Source organism: Haplochromis burtoni, unplaced genomic scaffold (assembly GCF_018398535.1).
Source record: "Haplochromis burtoni strain Fernald_Lab_line unplaced genomic scaffold, NCSU_Asbu1 Contig_349, whole genome shotgun sequence".
NCBI classification, from domain to species: Eukaryota; Metazoa; Chordata; class Actinopteri; order Cichliformes; family Cichlidae; genus Haplochromis; species Haplochromis burtoni.
This window is the reverse complement of record NW_024582710.1, coordinates 409,751-428,201: the sequence shown is the minus strand read 5'-3', so window position 1 is coordinate 428,201 and position 18,451 is coordinate 409,751. Positions and strand designations below refer to the sequence as shown.

Genomic DNA, 18,451 nt, shown 5'->3' with positions numbered 1-18,451 from the left:
GCACACCTTCACTCAGTCCAACAAATACTCTTGCTGCCTATGATTCAGACCCAGTGGTCTTTTAAAGTAGGCCAGGTTTCTCTCAGAGCAGATGTTTGGCATTAAAAGGACCTTCTTCAGCTTGTTTGCCACAATGTTACAATTTGATGACTTCTTCAGACAGTTATTGGATTTGCTCCTTTAGCTTGTTTGGCAAAAATGTGTCAGGAGGTAGAGCAGGTTATCTTTTAATTGGAATGTTGGTGGTTTGATCTTTGGCTGCTCCAGTCTGCTGCAGCCCAAATTACTCCCGATGCAGTCGTTAGAAGTGCTTTGAGTGCTCAAGTATTTTGGAAAAGCGCAATATAAGAACAAGTCAATTTACCATGTATTACTTTTTGTGCAGTTGTACACTGAAGTACCAATGCATGGTCCAAACAAAATCACAAGGCACACCCAAACTTTCCTTATGATACATCATTTGGGAGGCACTGTGATAAACAAAGCCAAACAGACAACAAACATATTTTGATCTCATCTCTTAGAGGATTGTGCTCTCTGTAGTCACCAGTTCTTATCTCCTTGGTGGCGCTGTCACTTGGTGTTGCTCGCTCTGTGGTAGAGTATCACTTCCTGTTCCTGCTCAAACACAGTGGTGTTTCTGAGTAGCTTATTGCTTAGCAATTTAATTAACAACTTTTAAATACATTCTTTTTTCATAGTATAATCTTCACGTGCTTCATCCGAAGCACACTTTCTGTGTACTCACTACCTAATTTATAGCCAAAGTATTCACTCACTGTCTCTGTACTGTTTCGCTAGCTTAGCTTAGCTCGTAGCCGACTCGTTAGCACCATGGCTACTTCACCTGTCCCTCCTGCACTTTCTTGCTCATTGTGTCAGATGTTTAGTTACTCCTCGGCCTCCTTTAGCAGTAATGATATCTGTAACAAATGTAGCATATTTGCAGCGCTGGAGGCCAGGATTACTGAATTGGAGACTCGGCTTCGCACCCTTCATTCACCCGTAGCTAGCCAGGCCCCTGTAGCTGGTGCAGCCGAAGATAGCGTAGGCCCCGCTAGCTGTTCCCCGGCAGACCCCAAGCAGCTGGGGAAAGAGGGCGGCTGGGTCACGGTGAGGAGGAAGCATAGTCCTAAACAGAAGCCCCAGGTACACCACCAACCCGTTCATGTGTCTAACCGTTTTTCCCCACTCGGCGACACACCCGCCGGGGGTCAAACTCTGGTAATTGGTGATTCTGTTCTCAGACATGTGAAGCTAGAGACACCGGCAACCATAGTCAATTGTCTTCCAGGGGCCAGAGCAGGCGACATTGAAGGAAATTTAAAACTGCTGGCTAAGGGTAAACGTAAATTCAGTAAAATCATAATTCACGTCGGCAGTAATGACACCCGGTTACGCCAATCGGAGGTCACTAAAATCAATATTGAATCGGTGTGCAACTTTGCCAAAACAATGTCGGACTCTGTAGTTTTCTCTGGTCCCCTCCCCAATCAGACCAGGAGTGACATGTTTAGCCGCATGTTCTCCTTAAATTGCTGGCTGTCTGAGTGGTGTCCCAGAAACGATGTGGGCTTCATAGATAATTGGCAAACCTTCTGGAGGAAACCTGGTCTTGTTAGGAGAGACGGCATCCATCCCACTTTGGATGGAGCAGCTCTCATTTCTAGAAATATGGACAAATTTATTAAACCCCCCAAAATATGACTATCCAGAGTTGGGACCAGGAAGCAGAGTTGCAGTCTTACACCCTCTCTGCAGCTTCTCTCCTCCTGCTACCCCCCCAAAAACCCATCTCCATAGAGACTGTGTCAGCTTCCAAAAAGACAAAAAACAAACTAAAAACCAGCAACAAACAACTTAAACATAAACAATTACAAAGAAAGAACAATACAGTATCCACATCTGAACCAAAGAGTAAAACAGTGAAATGTGGATATAATAGTTCTTCTAATCTCTTAACATGATTATAATTGACAAAAGATACTTCTAACTGTTGCACGTTTAGTTAGAATGATCACCCGTCATCTAACACAGATCTGAAGGCCGGGGGCTGTGAATCAGGATACGACCTCATAGGGCCACCTTGCTTCAAGTACTGGCATAGATCCATACCGACCGACATCGCGGACATCACCTTGAAGTGGTCTCGATATTCACGGTCGAGCTTCGCGGGACAAAAGGACTGATAAGCAGGAGACGAGCCACGATGGGAGATCCGAACAGTGGACGAGCAGGAGTGAGGATTCGACGCTCTGTTGCCGGATGCTGACGTCTGATCGGGAAGGCCGACCCTCGACGATTGCTAGCGCTCCTAACGACAGCGCCCGCCAAGTTTGCTGGCCGTGGGATGGCTAGACTGGCCCCACACGCAACCAGCGTGATTGTTAGTTAAAGATAAACCCAGCATCAACTCCGACTCGAAGCACAGGCCGAGGGGGCGGTGTGGCAGCAATTTTTCACACCAGCCTATTAATTCAATAAAGACCACAGACAGACTTTTAATTCATTTGAAAGCCTGATGCTTAGCCTTGTCCACCCCAGCTGTAAAACTCAGAAACCAGTCTTACTTGTCACCTGGGCCTTACACAGAGTTTCTGTCTGATTTCTCAGACTTTTTATCTGATTTAGTTCTCAGCTCAGATAAAATAATTACCGTATTTTCACGACCATAAGGCGCACTTAAAAGTCTTAGATTTTCTTCAAAAAGTGCGGCGCGCCCTATAGCGCGGTGCGCCCTATGTGTTGTAAGGAGGACGTAGTAGAGAACACCATGAGAACGTTAAAGGGTGAAGTGTGGGCGTTGATCGTATATACCGGGACAATCGCACATACCTGTATAAAAGAACAGGTATGTGCATTATGCAGGACATCGTTGTTTTAACAACCCTGAAAATGGCAAAGAGACACGCTTACGAAGCACAGTTTAAACTGAAGGCCATCAGCTACGCGGAGGAACATGGAAATCGAGCAGCGGCGAGAGAATTTAAGATTAACGAATCGATGGTTCGCAAATGGAGGAAGCTGGAAAACAAGCTCCGGCAGGTCAAGAAAACGCAGCTGAGTTTCCGCGGACATAAGGCGAGGTGGCCCGAGTTGGAGGAAAGACTCGAGCGGTGGATCATCGAGCAAAGAGCGAGCGGGAGAAGCGTTTCGACGGTCACCATTCGGCTAAAAGCAGTTTCACTTTCACTTTTTATGAAACGGTGCCATTTTTCCATCCGGACCAGGCACGGTAGCAGCAACTTCCAGCGGATTATAAGGAAAAGCTGGCCATCTTCCGCTCCTACTGCAGCAAACACATCGGCGACAAAAACATCCAGCCCAGCCACATCACAAACATGGACGAGGTCCCGCTCACTTTTGACATCCCGGTGAGTCACACTGTGGAGAAGAAGGGGACCAGCACGGTAGCGATACGCACAACGGGGTATGAAAAGTCTTCTTTTACTGTTGTGCTTGGCTGCCATGCTAATGGACAGAAACTGCCGCCTATGGTGATTTTTAAGCGAAAGACTTTGCCTAAAGAGAAGTTTCCAGCAGGAATCATCATTAAGGCAAATGAAAAGGGCTGGATGGATGAGGAAATGATGAAAGACTGGCTGAGGGAGGTGTATGTAAGGAGACCAGGTGGTTTTTTCCACGCATCACCATCGCTGCTTGAATCTGTGACTCTATGCGTGCCCATCTCACAGCCGATGTGAAAAAACTTGTGAAGCAAATGAACTGTGAGCTTGCTGTCATTCCGGGAGGCCTGACAAAGGAACTCCAACCGCTGGACATCGGTGTGAACCGCCCGTTCAAAGTAAGGCTGCGAGCGGCCTGGGAGCGATGGATGACCGGTGGAGACCACAGTTTCACTAAGAGTGGAAGGCAGCGCCGGGCGAGTTACGCCACAATTTGCCAATGGATTGTAGATGCTTGGGCTAACATGTCTGCTGGCACTGTTGTTCGAGCTTTCGCAAAAGCCGGCATCGTTTCCGAGGAGCCGCACGGCACGGAAAGTGACTCTGACGGTGAAGACAGTGAACCTGGCATGTTTGATGGAGATTTAGCGCAGCTGTTCAATTCAGACACAGAGGATGAGGACTTCGATGGGTTTGATTGATGATAAAAATGTGAGTACCAAACTTTGTTTTGCTCCTGCTTTATTTTTAAATACGCACACTTGTATGCTTGTGTGTTGTTGATGATGACGATTATTGGTAATAAAAATGTGAGTAAGGTACCGAACTCAGGTTTGCTCCCGCTTTATTTTTAAATACGCATACGGTACTTGTATGCGCCCTATGGTCCAGTGCGCCTTATGTGTGTGTTAAATACAGTAAGGGCACACATAACTGAGACTGCGCCTTTTAGCACAGTGCGCCTTATGGTCGTGAAAATAATCTATTGTGGGTGATTTTAACATCCATGTAGATGCTAAAAATGACAGCCTCAACATGGCATTTAATCTGTTATTAGACTCAATTGGCTTCTCTCAAAATGTAAAAGAACCCACCCACCACTTTAATCACACTCTAGATCTTGTTTTAACATATGGCATAGAAACTGAACATTTAACAGTGTTTCCTGAAAACCCTCTCCTGTCTGATCATTTCCTGATAACATTTACATTTACAATAATTGATTACACAGCGGTGGAGAGTAGACTTTATCAAAGTAGATGTCTTTCTGAAAGCGCTGTAACTAAGTTTAAGAATATAATCCACCCACTGTTATCATCTTCAATGCCCTGTACCAACACAGAGCAGAGCAGCTATCTGAACGCTGCTCCAACAGAGGTCGATTATCTTGTTAATAATTTCACCTCCTCACTACGTACGACTCTGGATACTGTAGCTCCTGTGAAAACTAAGGTCTCTAATCAGAAGTACCTGACTCCGTGGTATAATTCTCAAACACGTACCCTAAAGCAGATGACTCGTAATCTGGAGAGGAAATGGCGTGTCACAAATTTAGAGGATCATCATTTAGCCTGGAGAAATAGTTTGCTGCTTTATAAGAAAGCCCTCCGCAAAGCCAGAACATCTTACTATTCATCACTGATTGAAGAAAATAAGAACAACCCCAGGTTTCTCTTCAGCTCTGTAGCCAGGCTGACAAACAGTCAGAGCTCTTTTGAGCCAACCATCCCTTTAACGTTAACTAGTAATGACTTCATGAACTTCTTCACAAATAAAATTTTTATCATTAGAGAAAAAATTACCAATAATCATCCCACAGATGTAATATTATCTACAGCTACTCTTAGTACCATTGATGTTAAGTTAGACTCTTTTTCTCCAATTGATCTTTCTGAGTTAACTTCAATAATTACTTCCTCCAAACCATCAACGTGTCTTTTAGACCCCATTCCTACAAAACTGCTCAAAGAAGTCCTGCCATTAATTAATTCTTCGATCTTAAATATGATCAACCTATCTCTAATATCGGCTATGTACCACAGGCCTTCAAGCTGGCTGTAGTTAAACCTTTACTCAAAAAGCATCTCTAGACCCAGCAGTCTTAGCTAATTATAGGCCAATCTCCAACCTTCCTTTCATATCAAAATCCTTGAAAGAGTAGTTGTCAAACAGCTAACAGATCATCTGCAGAGGAATGGTTTATTTGAAGAGTTTCAGTCAGGTTTCAGAGCTCAGCACAGCACAGAAACAGCTTTAGTGAAGGTTACAAATGATCTTCTTATGGCCTCTGACAGTGGACTCATCTCTGTGCTTGTCCTGCTAGACCTCAGTGCAGCGTTCGATACTGTCGACCATAATATCCTATTAGAGCGATTAGAACATGCTGTAGGTATTACAGGTACTGCGCTGCAGTGGTTTGTATCATATCTATCTAATAGACTCCAGTTTGTGCATGTAAATGGAGAGTCCTCTTCACACACTGAGGTTAATTATGGAGTTCCACAGGGTTCAGTGCTAGGACCAATTCTGTTTACATTATACATGCTTCCCTTAGGCAGCATCATTAGAAGACATAGCATACATTTTCACTGCTATGCTGATGACACCCAGCTCTATCTGTCCATGAAGCCAGATAACACACACCAATGAGTTAAACTGCAGGAATGTCTTAAAGACATAAAGACCTGGATGGCCGCTAACTTTCTGCTTCTTAATTCAGATCAAACTGAGGTTATTGTACTCGGCCCTGAAAAGCTTAGAAATATGGTATCTAAGCAGATTCTTACTCTGGATGGCATTACCTTGGCCTCCAGTAACACTGTGAGGAACCTTGGAGTCATTTTTGACCAGGACATGTCCTTCAACGCACATATTAAACAAATATGTAAGACTGCTTTCTTCCATTTGCGCAACATCTCTAAAATTAGAAATATCCTGTCTCAGAGTGACGCTGAAAAACTAGTTCATGCATTTATTACTTCCAGGCTGGACGACTGTAATTCATTATTATCAGGATGTCCAAAAAACTCACTGAAAAGCCTTCAGCTAATCCAAAATGCTGCAGCAAGAGTCCTGACAGGGACTAGAAAGAGAGAGCAGATTTCTCCTGTTTTGGCTTCCTGTTAAATCCAAGAATTCAAAATCCTGCTCCTCACATACAAGGTCTTAAATAATCAGGCCCCATCTTATCTTAATGACCTTGTAGTACCATATCACCCTATTAGAGCACTTCGCTCTCGCTCTGCAGGCCTACTTGTTGTTCCTAGAGTATTTAAAAGTAGAATGGGAGGCAGAGCCTTCAGTTTTCAGGCCCCTCTTCTGTGGAACCAGCTTCCAGTTTGGATTCAGGAGACAGACACTATCTCTACTTTCTAAGATTAGGCTTAAAACTTTCCTTTTTGCTAAAGCATATAGTTAGGGCTGGACCAGGTGACCCTGAATCCTCCCTTAGTTATGCTGCAATAGACGTAGGCTGCCGGGGGATTCCCATGATGCATTGAGTTTTTCCTTTCCAGTCACCTTTCTCACTCACTATGTGTTAACAGACCTCTCTGCATTGAATCATATCTGTTATTAACTTCTGTCTCTCTTCCACAGCATGTCTTTATCCTGTCTTCCTTCTCTCACCCCAACCGGTCGCAGCAGATGGCCCGCCCCTCCCTGAGCCTGGTTCTGCGGAGGTTTCTTCCTGTTAAAAGGGAGTTTTTCCTTCCCACTGTCGCCAAAGTGCTTGCTCATAGGGGGTCATATGATTGTTGGGTTTTTCTCTGTATCTATGAAGCGCCTTGAGGCGACTTTTGTTGTGATTTGGCGCTATATAAATAAAATTGAATTGAATTGAATTATAACATTCTTAACAAATTATAATCTTGACATTTTGTGCCAAACAGCAAATGAGGACATCCATCTGGGATGCCATCCATATCCAGATGATCCCGCTGCCAAGGAACTTGCCTTTCAGAGTCTGTAGCGTTAATCTGGGATGGGAACTGCATTTCTTATAGGTAGAACTATGACTGATTTTGCACAGCTTGGTTATTCCTGGGTCTTTCACCATTTTACACCTTGTCAAGTCTTGCAATAAGATTATTCATCCCTGGCCATTCCTCTTGTGTAGCCATGTCATGGAGATTGAGTTAAATGAGCAAATTATGTTGATGCAAGTGGCAATCAATAGGAATGAAAGATACCTTTTCAAAATTAAACTCTCCTTCTGAATGTAATGGCATCAAAAGTAAATTGAGAAACACGGTAAACCTTTCTACAATTGATAAGAAAGCAGCATTTTAATGAGGCCACATTTTTCCCAACCGGATTGCTATAATTATCTACTTTTATTAATGATCACAACTGAATTTCTATATCTACTCATGATGATAGCATTATCAAATCAAATCAAATCAAATCAAATCAAATCACTTTTATTGTCACATCACATGTGCAGGCACACTGGCACAGCACATGCGAGTGAAATTCTTGTGTGCGAGCCCCACAAGCAACAGAGATGTGCAAACACAACAACACAAACGAGCAAAATACAAGAATGGCCAACCTGAAACTAATAAATATATGTACAATATATAATAGTGTATGCATTTCTGGATGTGTATACTAAATATTTTCCTACGTGTGGGGGTGTTGGGGTGTTGTGTGTGTGTGTGTGTGTGTGTGTGTGTGTGTACACATATTTTACAAATTAAATAGAGTAAACAATAAATAAAATATATAAAATAAATAAAATAAAATATACAGAGTGAGACATGTGCAAAACAGTGGCATTACTGTACAGTATGGAGTGCATAATGTTAAAGTTCCAGTAGTGAAGCTGAGGTGTCTATGACGTGTTCAGCAGTCTGATGGCCTGGTGGAAGAAGCTGTCTCTCAGTCTGCTGGTACGGGACCGGATGCTGCAGAACCTCCTTCCTGATGGAAGAGTCTGAACAGTTTATGGCTGGGGTGACTGGAGTCCTTGATGATCCTCCCCGCTTTCCTCAGGCACCGCTTCCTGTAGATGTCTTGGAGGGAGGGAAGCTCACCTCCAATTATCCGTTCAGAGCACCGCACTACTCGCTGGAGAGCTTTGCAGTTGTAGGCGGTGCTGTTGCCATACCAGGTGGTGATGCATCCAGTGAGGATGCTCTCAATGGCACAGTGATAGAAGGTCCTGAGGATGGCGTCTGTCAGACAGGAAGTAAGGATCCAGCTGCAGAGGGAGCTGCTCAGTCCTAGATCCTGCAGTTTCCTGTCCAGCTTCGAGGGAACGATGGTATTGAATGCTGAGCTGTAATCTACAAACAGCATTCTCACATACGTGTCTCTCTTCTCCAGGTGTGACAGGGCAGTGTGTAGTGTCAGGGCTATGGCATCATCAGTGGACCTGTTGTGGCGGTATGCGAACTGTAGAGGGTCCAGTGAGTCGGGTAGTGCAGAGCAGATGAAGTCCCTGACCAGCTTCTCGAAGCATTTGCTTACGATGGGGGTCAGGGCTACAGGTCGCCAGTCGTTCAATGAGGAGATGGTGGAGGATTTGGGTACAGGGACGATGGTGGCCATTTTGAAGCAGGCTGGGACTACAGACAGAGAGAGGGAAAGGTTGAAGATGTGCGTGAACACTCCAGCCAGCTGAGCCGCGCATGACTTGAGGACGCGGCCGGGAATCCCGTCCGGACCAGTAGCTTTGCGTGCGTTCACCTTCCTGAAGCACTTCCGCACATCCTCCTCAGACACAGTGTGCGCACTGACGTCATCCGCGGTGCGCACACTGTCCGGTCTCATGGTGTTCGCTGTGTCGAATCTAGCGTAGAATACGTTTAGATCCTCACACAGAGAGGCCGTGGTCTGCGGTGTGCTGGTTTTCCCTCTAAAGTCTGTGATCGTGTTTAGTCCCTGCCACATACTCCGAGGGTTGTCAAACTGTTGCTCCACCCTGTCCCTGTACTCACGTTTGGCTGCTTTGATCGTCTTCCGGAGTTGGTAATGTGCGTGTTTGTAGTCCGATGTGTTCGCGGAGGCAAAGGCGGTGCTCCGTGCCGCCAGTGCCGCGCGAACATCTCCGTTAATCCAGGGTTTTTGATTTGGGAAGGATTTAACTGTTCTGGATGGGACGACATCTTCCACGCATTTCCTGATAAATCCGCAGACTGAGTCTGTGTACTCGTCAATGTCCCTAGCAGCCACGTGAAACATTTCCCAGTCCGCGTGATCAAAACAGTCCCGCAGCGCAGACTCCGATTGGTCCGTCCAACAGTGCACCGCCCTCCGGGTTGGAGCTTCCTGTTTCAGCTTCTGCCTGTAGGCGGGCAGGAGCAGGATGGAGCGGTGATCTGATTGGCCGAATGGGGCGCGGGGGAGGGCTTTGTACGCATCCCGGAAAGAGGTGTAGCAGTGGTCGAGTAGCCGGTCTCCACGAGTGTTAAAATGGATGTGTTGGTGGAGTTTGGGTGAGACTTTCTTCAGGTTTCCCTTATTAAAGTCTCCGGCTGTGATAAACGCTGCCTCTGGGTGTGCGGTTTCCTCGCTGCTGATCGCGCTGTACAGTTCCCTGAGTGCTCGGTCAGTGTCGGCTTGTGGGGGAATGTAAACAGCCGTAATAATCACTGCTGTTTCATTCACTCTCACATTCACACACTGGTGGAGGCAGCTACAGTTGTAGCCACAGCTGCCCTGGGGCAGACTGACAGAAGCGAGGCTGCCATATTGCAGCAGGTGAAGTGTCTTGCCCAAGGACACAACGAGTGAGACTGTCCAAGCCGGGGCTCGAACTGGCAACCTTCCAGTTACAAGACGAACTGCCAACTCTTTGAGCCACGATCGCTCCGATACTATAAAAGAAATTATATATAAGTAAAATATACCGGTTATATACTTGACGAGTGACGACTCATGCTTCTCTGTCTGACAATTTGATGGACAAGTCTGGATTTGGTAGTTGCCAGGAGAACGATTCTTGTTTGATTGAGCTGTTCCAAGTGTAAAGTTTGGTTGGGGGGAGAGATTATGGTGTGGGTGGTTAAGGTTGTTTTTCAAGAGTTGGGTTTGTCCCTTAGTTCCAGTCAAAGGAACTCTTAATGCTTCAGCATACCAAGACATTTTGGACAATTACATGCTCCCAGCTTTGTGGACCACTTTCGGGACTTTGCACAAAGCAAGGTCCATACAGACATGGATTAGTAAAACTTGACTGACCTGCACAGAAATGTGACTTCAACCTGAGAGAACATCTTTGGGATAAATTAGCTTGGAGACTTTGAGTCAAAGACTCCCATGAACACACTCCTGAACCTTGTGGTAAACCTTCCCATAAGAGTTGAGTCGCCATAGCTGTTTCTGATCTTTTAATGATGATAAATCAATCAGTTGCAAGATCCAAAATTCAGCATACTTACTGAGACCAAAGTCAGTCTGTCTGTCTCTGTCTCACAGTGAGAGTTAGAGACTTACAACACAATGAAGCCTTTGAAAGGCTTTTGATAGATAGATAGATAGATAGATAGATAGATAGATAGATAGATAGATAGATAGATAGATAGATAGAGCTGATATGAAATCAAATGATCTTGTGTATCCTGTGTGCTCTCGCAAGGTTGCTTCCTTTAAAGTTATTCACATGTTTTTTGTGCAGGTTGTATCCCTTTGCTGTTCCTACTGTGTTAAAAGAGCTGTCATAGGGGGGTCAGAGCACTGAGGCAAGCACAGGTTTACTGATGACACAGAGCAAAATTGAAGACAAATGATGCTTGTTAAAGACCTGTTAATCTGTTTTCTTGTGGCTTTGGTACCCTTCCTGTGATATATGTTGTCTGTTTGAGCATGCTGGCTAATGCTAACTGATGCTAACAATGCTAGCAGCCATAACAGAACAAAGCAATTGCTTTGGAGCAATTCTAATCAAATTTTCAGATGTTACATTTTCCAAAATTTTGCCTCGTGATTGACTTGTTTATTGACAAAATTGGATGTGAAGTTGTTGTCATTTCACACACTGCAGTGAAAGTTTTCATTACCAGTATGATTACATTAATGCCATGTCACAATCCATCCATTATAAATGAATATTCACAAATCAGGGGAAAAAATGGCTGACTTCTTTCTCTGTCCATCATCTCTCACCACAGTGTTGCAGCTGTCACTTTGTCTCCAGTGTGTGGAAGACATATTGTCCTGTGACATGCATAACATTTTGTGCATGAGCCCACCAGACTTGGGGTTTATTTATTGGGAAAAAGTTCCAAAGAACATTACAGACATTTGTAATTTAGTCTAAGCAAACCCCAACTCTGGCTTGTATGCACTTCTAACCCCTCACCACCCCAGGTAATCTGTATATGTACATGCATGAGTCATTCCATACATGTGAATGCAGTTTAAGTGCACCTGTCTGCAGCCACCACAGCTTCGCACCTTAGCTCCAGCAGCTTGCTGCTCTGAGTCCCCCTCCTTCTCAAATGCTGTCTTCTGTCCTTCCTCTCTGCTTGCCTCCACTGGCGCCCACAAGGTCGTAATATTTTTCAAGGTATGTATGGGTGTATAACTCTCAAAGAGAGCTGCCATCTTCTTTTATGTGGGATATATCTGCTATTTTCTGCTCACTCTCTGACCGAAGAGTCGGTTCTATAGCTTGCTTGCGTCACTGCTGTCAGCCTCCCGCTGCTGCCTGGATATCTGGCTCGAACCTCAAGAGATATGAGGCAACCACCGGCAACCACCGAGTCTTTGGCAGCAAACTCAAGCTGGTGTCACATGTTGATTGGATGGAAATGCTAGCTCCTGAGCATCCATTAATCAACTCCCCTGTGAAACTGCAAGTCTCCAGAACAAAATGGATCTGTTCCATTAGGAACTTACCATTTTGATTCACCAGGCAGATAGTTTGCAGAAATATATAATACTGTGAGGTGGATCCAAGCTTTACAGCATCTTAGCTAACTTTGCTGACACCAAAAATCCTAAAGTGAACAGTTGGCATTCCTTAACATTTGTGAAGAGGTTTTTGGCTTTAGCTATGATTAATGTATCATTTCATCAGAAGATTTTAATGACTATGATCTTAGGCTTAGCATATTGTTGAGCTCAGTAGTTACATATGAACAAGTTCTTCTTATTGTTCCAACTCATAGGTGAAGTTGGAGTCTGTCCATCCGTGGAATGACTGGGTAGCTGCCAGTACTACAGGTGATATGGACAGGCCAGGTTGGTTAGAAATGAATGAGTGAGAGGTATGACTTCTACTAAATCAGTTGCTGATTGTGTTGTTCTGTCAGAAGGATGAAAATAAAATATAAACACTGACCTTGGGCCAAAGTACAAAAGCTAGAAAATGTACTTGAAATGCATTGTAGCTGTCAAAAGAGCTAAAAGACAAAGGGTTGTGCTAGAGATGGACATCAAAAGGGGTTCTTTTCAAGGTATTGTGTTTTGTAAAGCTTTATACATCACAATAATTGCTATGCGTTAACCATAATAATAATACATGAACATGGATTATAGCTTGAAAACGCTTTAGACTGGGTGAGTCATCAGAATATGGTAGCTATATATACTCAGGACATCTGTCAGTTTTCTGGGTAGGCCTTAATGTTGTAAAACTGAGAACACTTACAAAGGGAAGCAGGGAAGCACCAGGAGTGGCAGTTTTCTTTTTCCTCTCGATATTTTGTCTTAAACACATTTTTCTGCTGCGATGTTCATGATACAGAATGTGAACAGAGAGAATAAGGAACCTGCTATCATTAGCTGGTCGTAATTTCCTGGATAACTTCTAATGACTTTGGTGATCCCTGCAGACATTCATGTTCTCCAAAGCAAGAAATAAATTTGCGAATGTGCATCCACGGTCTTCATCAGAGTGATTTAGTGGATTGTGAAAAACAGCCTGCAGTGCAAAATCCAAATGAGGATGGCCTGATATGCCCTGCTTATTATCTGAGTTGTTTTTTCACAGTTGATTCATTTTTACTCATAAATACCCCGGTGAAGTACTGCAGTGACAGCTTACTACTACCCCTAATGCACCTTAATCATTTGGCCATCAGGTTAAAAATAAAATGGCGAGAATTTACATGCAGACAGACTCTTACACAATGAGGGAATGTGATACATGGACTCATAAATTAACTTTCAGACAATGTTAATGTAATCACAACAGGCTAGCAGTTGCTCTCTCTCTCTCTCTCAATGGAAAGTTTTGGACCGTTGCAATGATTTGTATGTCAGCACATTCAGCCACCATGCAGATTTTGCACTAGGAAACTGGCAGGTTAAAGACTGGATAATGTCCAAATATGTGAGGGAGCTGGATATGTGCAAGCTCAATTTCTGAATATAAAGATGATCTTTATCTAGTATTATTTGGGCAAAAGACTTGGAAACTCCTGAAGATATCACACCTAAAGCAAGTGGCCAACACATCCCACATTTACCTCCACTTTATATGTTGAAGTATGCATAAGACAACCCACTCACCTCTTCTAATCATAGTGAATTTTATCACAAATGTTTGACAGACAGCCTTTAAAAATTAATTAGATCAGAGGCATGGCCTTTGGTTATAAATAGTCTGTTTAATATTCACTGTGTATAAGATGTTTTCTAGGTTAGCCTGGATGAGATGCAGCTGGCAAGCTTGTACATAGGGCTGGGTATCGTCACTCATTTCTAGAATCGATTCGATTCCGATTCACAAGGTCCCGAATCGATTCGATCCACGATTCGATTCAATTCGATTTGAATCTGGGAAATTTTGCCTCAGACAGTCAGAAATATTATAATTTAGATCAGTACATTTACATATTTTTGTATCTATAAAAAGGAAGCTGACACTTTCCAGACTTTATCAAAGGTGTGAGCGTCACAGCAGATGCCTTTGTGTCAAAGTAGCTGAGGATAAAACACAGAAAAACATGAAGGTTTTCCTTTCCTGGGATTTTATAAAAATATTCTGCAGTAGATCAAAAATGAAAGAAAACCATTAATGAACATATGAACGTTACCTGATGCTGCTGGCATGAAGCAGAGCAAAGTTACAGAGGTTTGATTACAGACACAGCTGAGCATTTTGCAATTTTGCATAATTTTAAAAAGTTTAAATTTGTTCAGTATTGAATGGTAGAAATGAGGCTTTGTTTTTGGAAGTGCAAGAAAAAAAAACGTGTCCGACAGGCTGTAAACAACCGTAGACTTGTGCGTAACAAGCAAGCGAATAATGCAGAAAACAGGTTTTTAGACGGGAAACTGTTCTTGAAGTACAGAGAGAGAGAGAGAGAGAGCTGTGCATGAAGTGTGATTTTTATCGTGGTGGAAGCAAAACAATCAGAGGGAATTCATGACGATGTTTATGTGAAGCGTAGTTTGGATCTTCTTTTACTGCTGGTTTACTCAATATTGTTTGGAGAGAGAAAAACCTGCAGCTTCAGAATCAGCACAAAAATGACGTAAACACAAAACGCGGACCCGCCGAAACATCAGAATCAGCGAGCTGTCGGCTTTCAGCTCGTGTCCGTGCAGTCAGGTGAGAAAGTCTCACTGATTCTGATGCGTCGGCGGCTCCGCGCTTTGTGTTGACGTCTTTGTGCAGAATCCGTGTTCCTGCTCTCGTTTACTGTTTTAGCTGTTTGGTGGTTGTTGAAATTTTGGGAGGTTTAACCTGAGATCCTGGCGTTTTGGCCAAAATAAATTTATATTAAAAAATCAATTCAGGATTTTAATGAATCGATATCACGTTATCCAAGCGAGAATCGATTTTAATCGATAAATCGATAATCAAAACCCACCCCTACTTGTACAGTATTTGTGTTCCAAGTGTTTTTGCTTTTTACAGCATCACACGCATCAATTTCTTTGCCACTGCTAAAAGCATCAGCGTTACCGCATCTGTCATCAATTGTACTCTGCTCCAGAAAGTTAATTCATTTTCATTCCTTCTGACTAGAAAATGGCTTTCTCTGATCCCCCATGGTTAGATGTTGGTCTGTGATGATTTGCAAATGAACTCTAATGCATTATGCTTCCTCTGTGCACATTTGGACTAGTGAGGATAGTCTAGGCTTACTTGTACTTGAAAGAGCATCTTTTGAAATCTAAGAAAATCGAAGAAATTACAAACAGTATACTATATCATCAAATATATGGCATGTAAAGTGCGCCTGTATTTGAACAAGTTAGGACATCTGAGTTATTGTAGAAATAAATAATAACTGTAAAAAATGAAATACTCCTTTTTCTTCCCCACCAAAGGTTTTCACTCAGCTACGAGTTTCTCCTCGACACGTTCTCACTCCCAAAGCGTAACATTTTATGCTAGGTGACAAATCGTCAGTATGTTACACTTCCGGACACCCAACGTATGCCTATATTACGAGATCGCAAAAATGAGGAAACATGAGAGCCATTTGGAATGAATCTACACATGTATGTTTGTTTTACTCTCTAATGTCATTAAAGTGCTGGTTAAGGTTATGGTTAGGGCTGGAATACAGGGCTGGAACGTGTATTACCGCAGGAGCGTCATTCTATGGATTTCATCCATAATATAAGAACGCGGAAGGTCACCTTTTGCGTTCCTCAGGAACGGCTCGGGACTTGACAAATGGTCTCTATATTACGCCTCGGGAGTGAGAATGGTCTTTTCTTCTTGGCTTCACAAAATTTACAGTATCTTTGAGCTCAGAGTTTAGTTTTATGAACTACAACTGCAGCTGCAGCAGTGTAGCATTACATTTTTAATTTTGGCATAATTAAAAAACAAACTTCCCATTGCTTTAGTTGTTGTGTCCACATAGGGTCTGGAAGAAAGCACAGTCGATAAAAAAGCTCATAATATACTTAAAACGTTTTGGATAGAACAAAAAATGTTCCATGTAAAATTTATAGCAGCGGCATCTTCCACTGGTTGAATCAAAAGGGGAAAAGCCTTTTTTTCCATTGAACTAATGGAATAGATTATATCAACAAGTAGGGCAGTGCTAGGAAGATTCATCCAGAGCTACCATAATATCATAGCTTTCTTTTTTTATCGAGGCCTTAAACATCATGCATAATTTATATGCCTTAAATATTTGTATTTATTGAATCTATCTATATTATTAACATCAGTAAAGGTGAGAGAGTTAGTGTTTCGTATTTCTTTTGAAAAGAAAAAGTAAATTGAAATGTAGCGTTAAATCAACAGACCACCAGAAATCCTCAGAAATATTCATACATACATTTGATTAGCTTTGATTAAAAACTACAGTCACTATGCACAGTTTTGTGTGTTGTGGGTTTTCCTGCATGTACCTCTTTATATTTGAGCACTACAGTGTACAGTATGCGATAAAGCTACACTGACTGGTGCTATGTAAGTTTTAAAACATGACGGCAAACCATAGAAATGACTAGAAACAAGCAGAGGCCATTTATTTTGATGATGTGAGATGCCCCTTTAAGGGTCTTGGACACAGCGGTCTTGCTCTGAATCACCTCTGTCTGCTCAGACTTGCTGAGGTGCAGGTGATGTGGGCACAGTGCCAACACTGCAGTGTTTGCCTCTCCTACCAGTATCGTGCTACATCTGATGCATTTCATTCATTTTAGATGCAACAAACAGTTAATATTAAAAGCTGTGTTTTCTCTTTATTATGTTGCTGTCATTTAAAGACACAAAGAATGTGCAGTATTGCAGTATTACACACATTCAGATACAGAAAATGACAAAATAAAGAAAAATGCATGCTAATGCATCGTAGTAAAGGTTGAAAAGTCTGTCATGGGATAAAGGTGGCTCTAGACAAGCTCGGATTTGCAGTGGCGCTTCCCTCTAAGTGGACTCGGACCATTGTAGCAACATGTCGCCTGTCTATATTTTCTAGTGGATGTGAAAGAGTCGAAAAGAGCATGTAAACTTTGTAATCCATATGCGATTAACTGTGAGGTCATATTTCTGCTTGGACCTAAATCCCATTGAGATTAAAGTTGGATTTGGCAGAATTTTGGAGAACAGATTAAAGCAAAGATTGTTTTGTTACTCAGTGATCTGAATATGGAATTTTGCCAGTGCAACAATTTTCTGTTGACAGCTATTTTCCAGATGAGGAGGCTAAACACTCGAGCTGCATGCTGCTCTTTTTTTAATACCAGCTCTTAATTACCAGATGCAAAAGTGATGAATTTAAAAACAAGTTACAGAAATTTAAGTGAGTCTTACCTGACTCCTAAATCTGCCGTTGCAAGCAGTGGAAGGAATTCCATCTCTAGAGCATTAATTATGAAGCATTTCAGTGAAATTTAGGGCAGCTGGTAACTCATCACTAAGTGTTCCAGGCTTCATTTACCAGAAAAGACTCACAGCAGTCTCACTTTTTCTCTGTGTTGTGAAAGCATCCGCTTTACACTTCCTGCACTATAAATACCAGATATGGATGCATAAAAGTATAGCTGATGATAAGTCAGGGGTACCTTTTATTTTTATCTATCATTTATGATACTGGAATATAACTAATTATGGACGATGAAGATGCCAGTTTAAGATGTTTTTACTCTGAGGTTGCTTTCAATCTTTCAGATGACCCAAATTAACAACCCCCTGTCATATTCTGCATGTATATAAATGCTGTATGGACGACTATTATGAATGCCTGATTATTACATCAATTATTGACCACTGACATAGTGGGCCATCAAATCCTCTTGTAGTAGGCTACTGTGGTTAAACCTTTGCTAAACTTCACTTGATTTTCTCTGGGACACCCCAAGGATCTTTGCTGGGTCCTCTTTTCTTCCTAACATATAAAGTTTCAAAGGTTGGTCGATTGATTTACTCACACACTATGGTGACAATACCCAACTGTATGCTTCCCAGCCTGCTGCAAGACAGTTTTAGAGAAGAGAACTTGGGACTATGGAGAGAGAAATGGGGGGTTGGATTTCATCTTTCAGAATTCAGAGAAAAAAGCCAGAATTTTGAGATTAATGTCAGAAATCTGATTTTCCTCACAATCCTGACCCCCCAACACACACACACACACACACACACACACACACACACACACACACACACACACACACACACA

The 18,451-nt window shown here is 42.7% G+C and overlaps 1 protein-coding gene across 3 annotated transcripts in view; it reads left to right on the top strand.

Moving 5' to 3' along the window:
- LOC102297066 (vesicle-fusing ATPase) overlaps positions 1–18,451 on the top strand; it is an 89,247-nt gene that overhangs the window by 28,848 nt on the left and 41,948 nt on the right. For 2 of the 3 annotated variants that reach the window (XM_014340307.2, XM_014340308.2), the window contains exon 2: positions 11,902–11,919. The exons of the other annotated variant lie outside the window; for it this stretch is intronic. In XM_014340307.2, the coding sequence (XP_014195793.1) occupies positions 11,902–11,919 (18 nt within the window). The remainder of the gene's footprint in view (positions 1–11,901; positions 11,920–18,451) is intronic. 3 annotated transcript variants of the gene reach the window in all.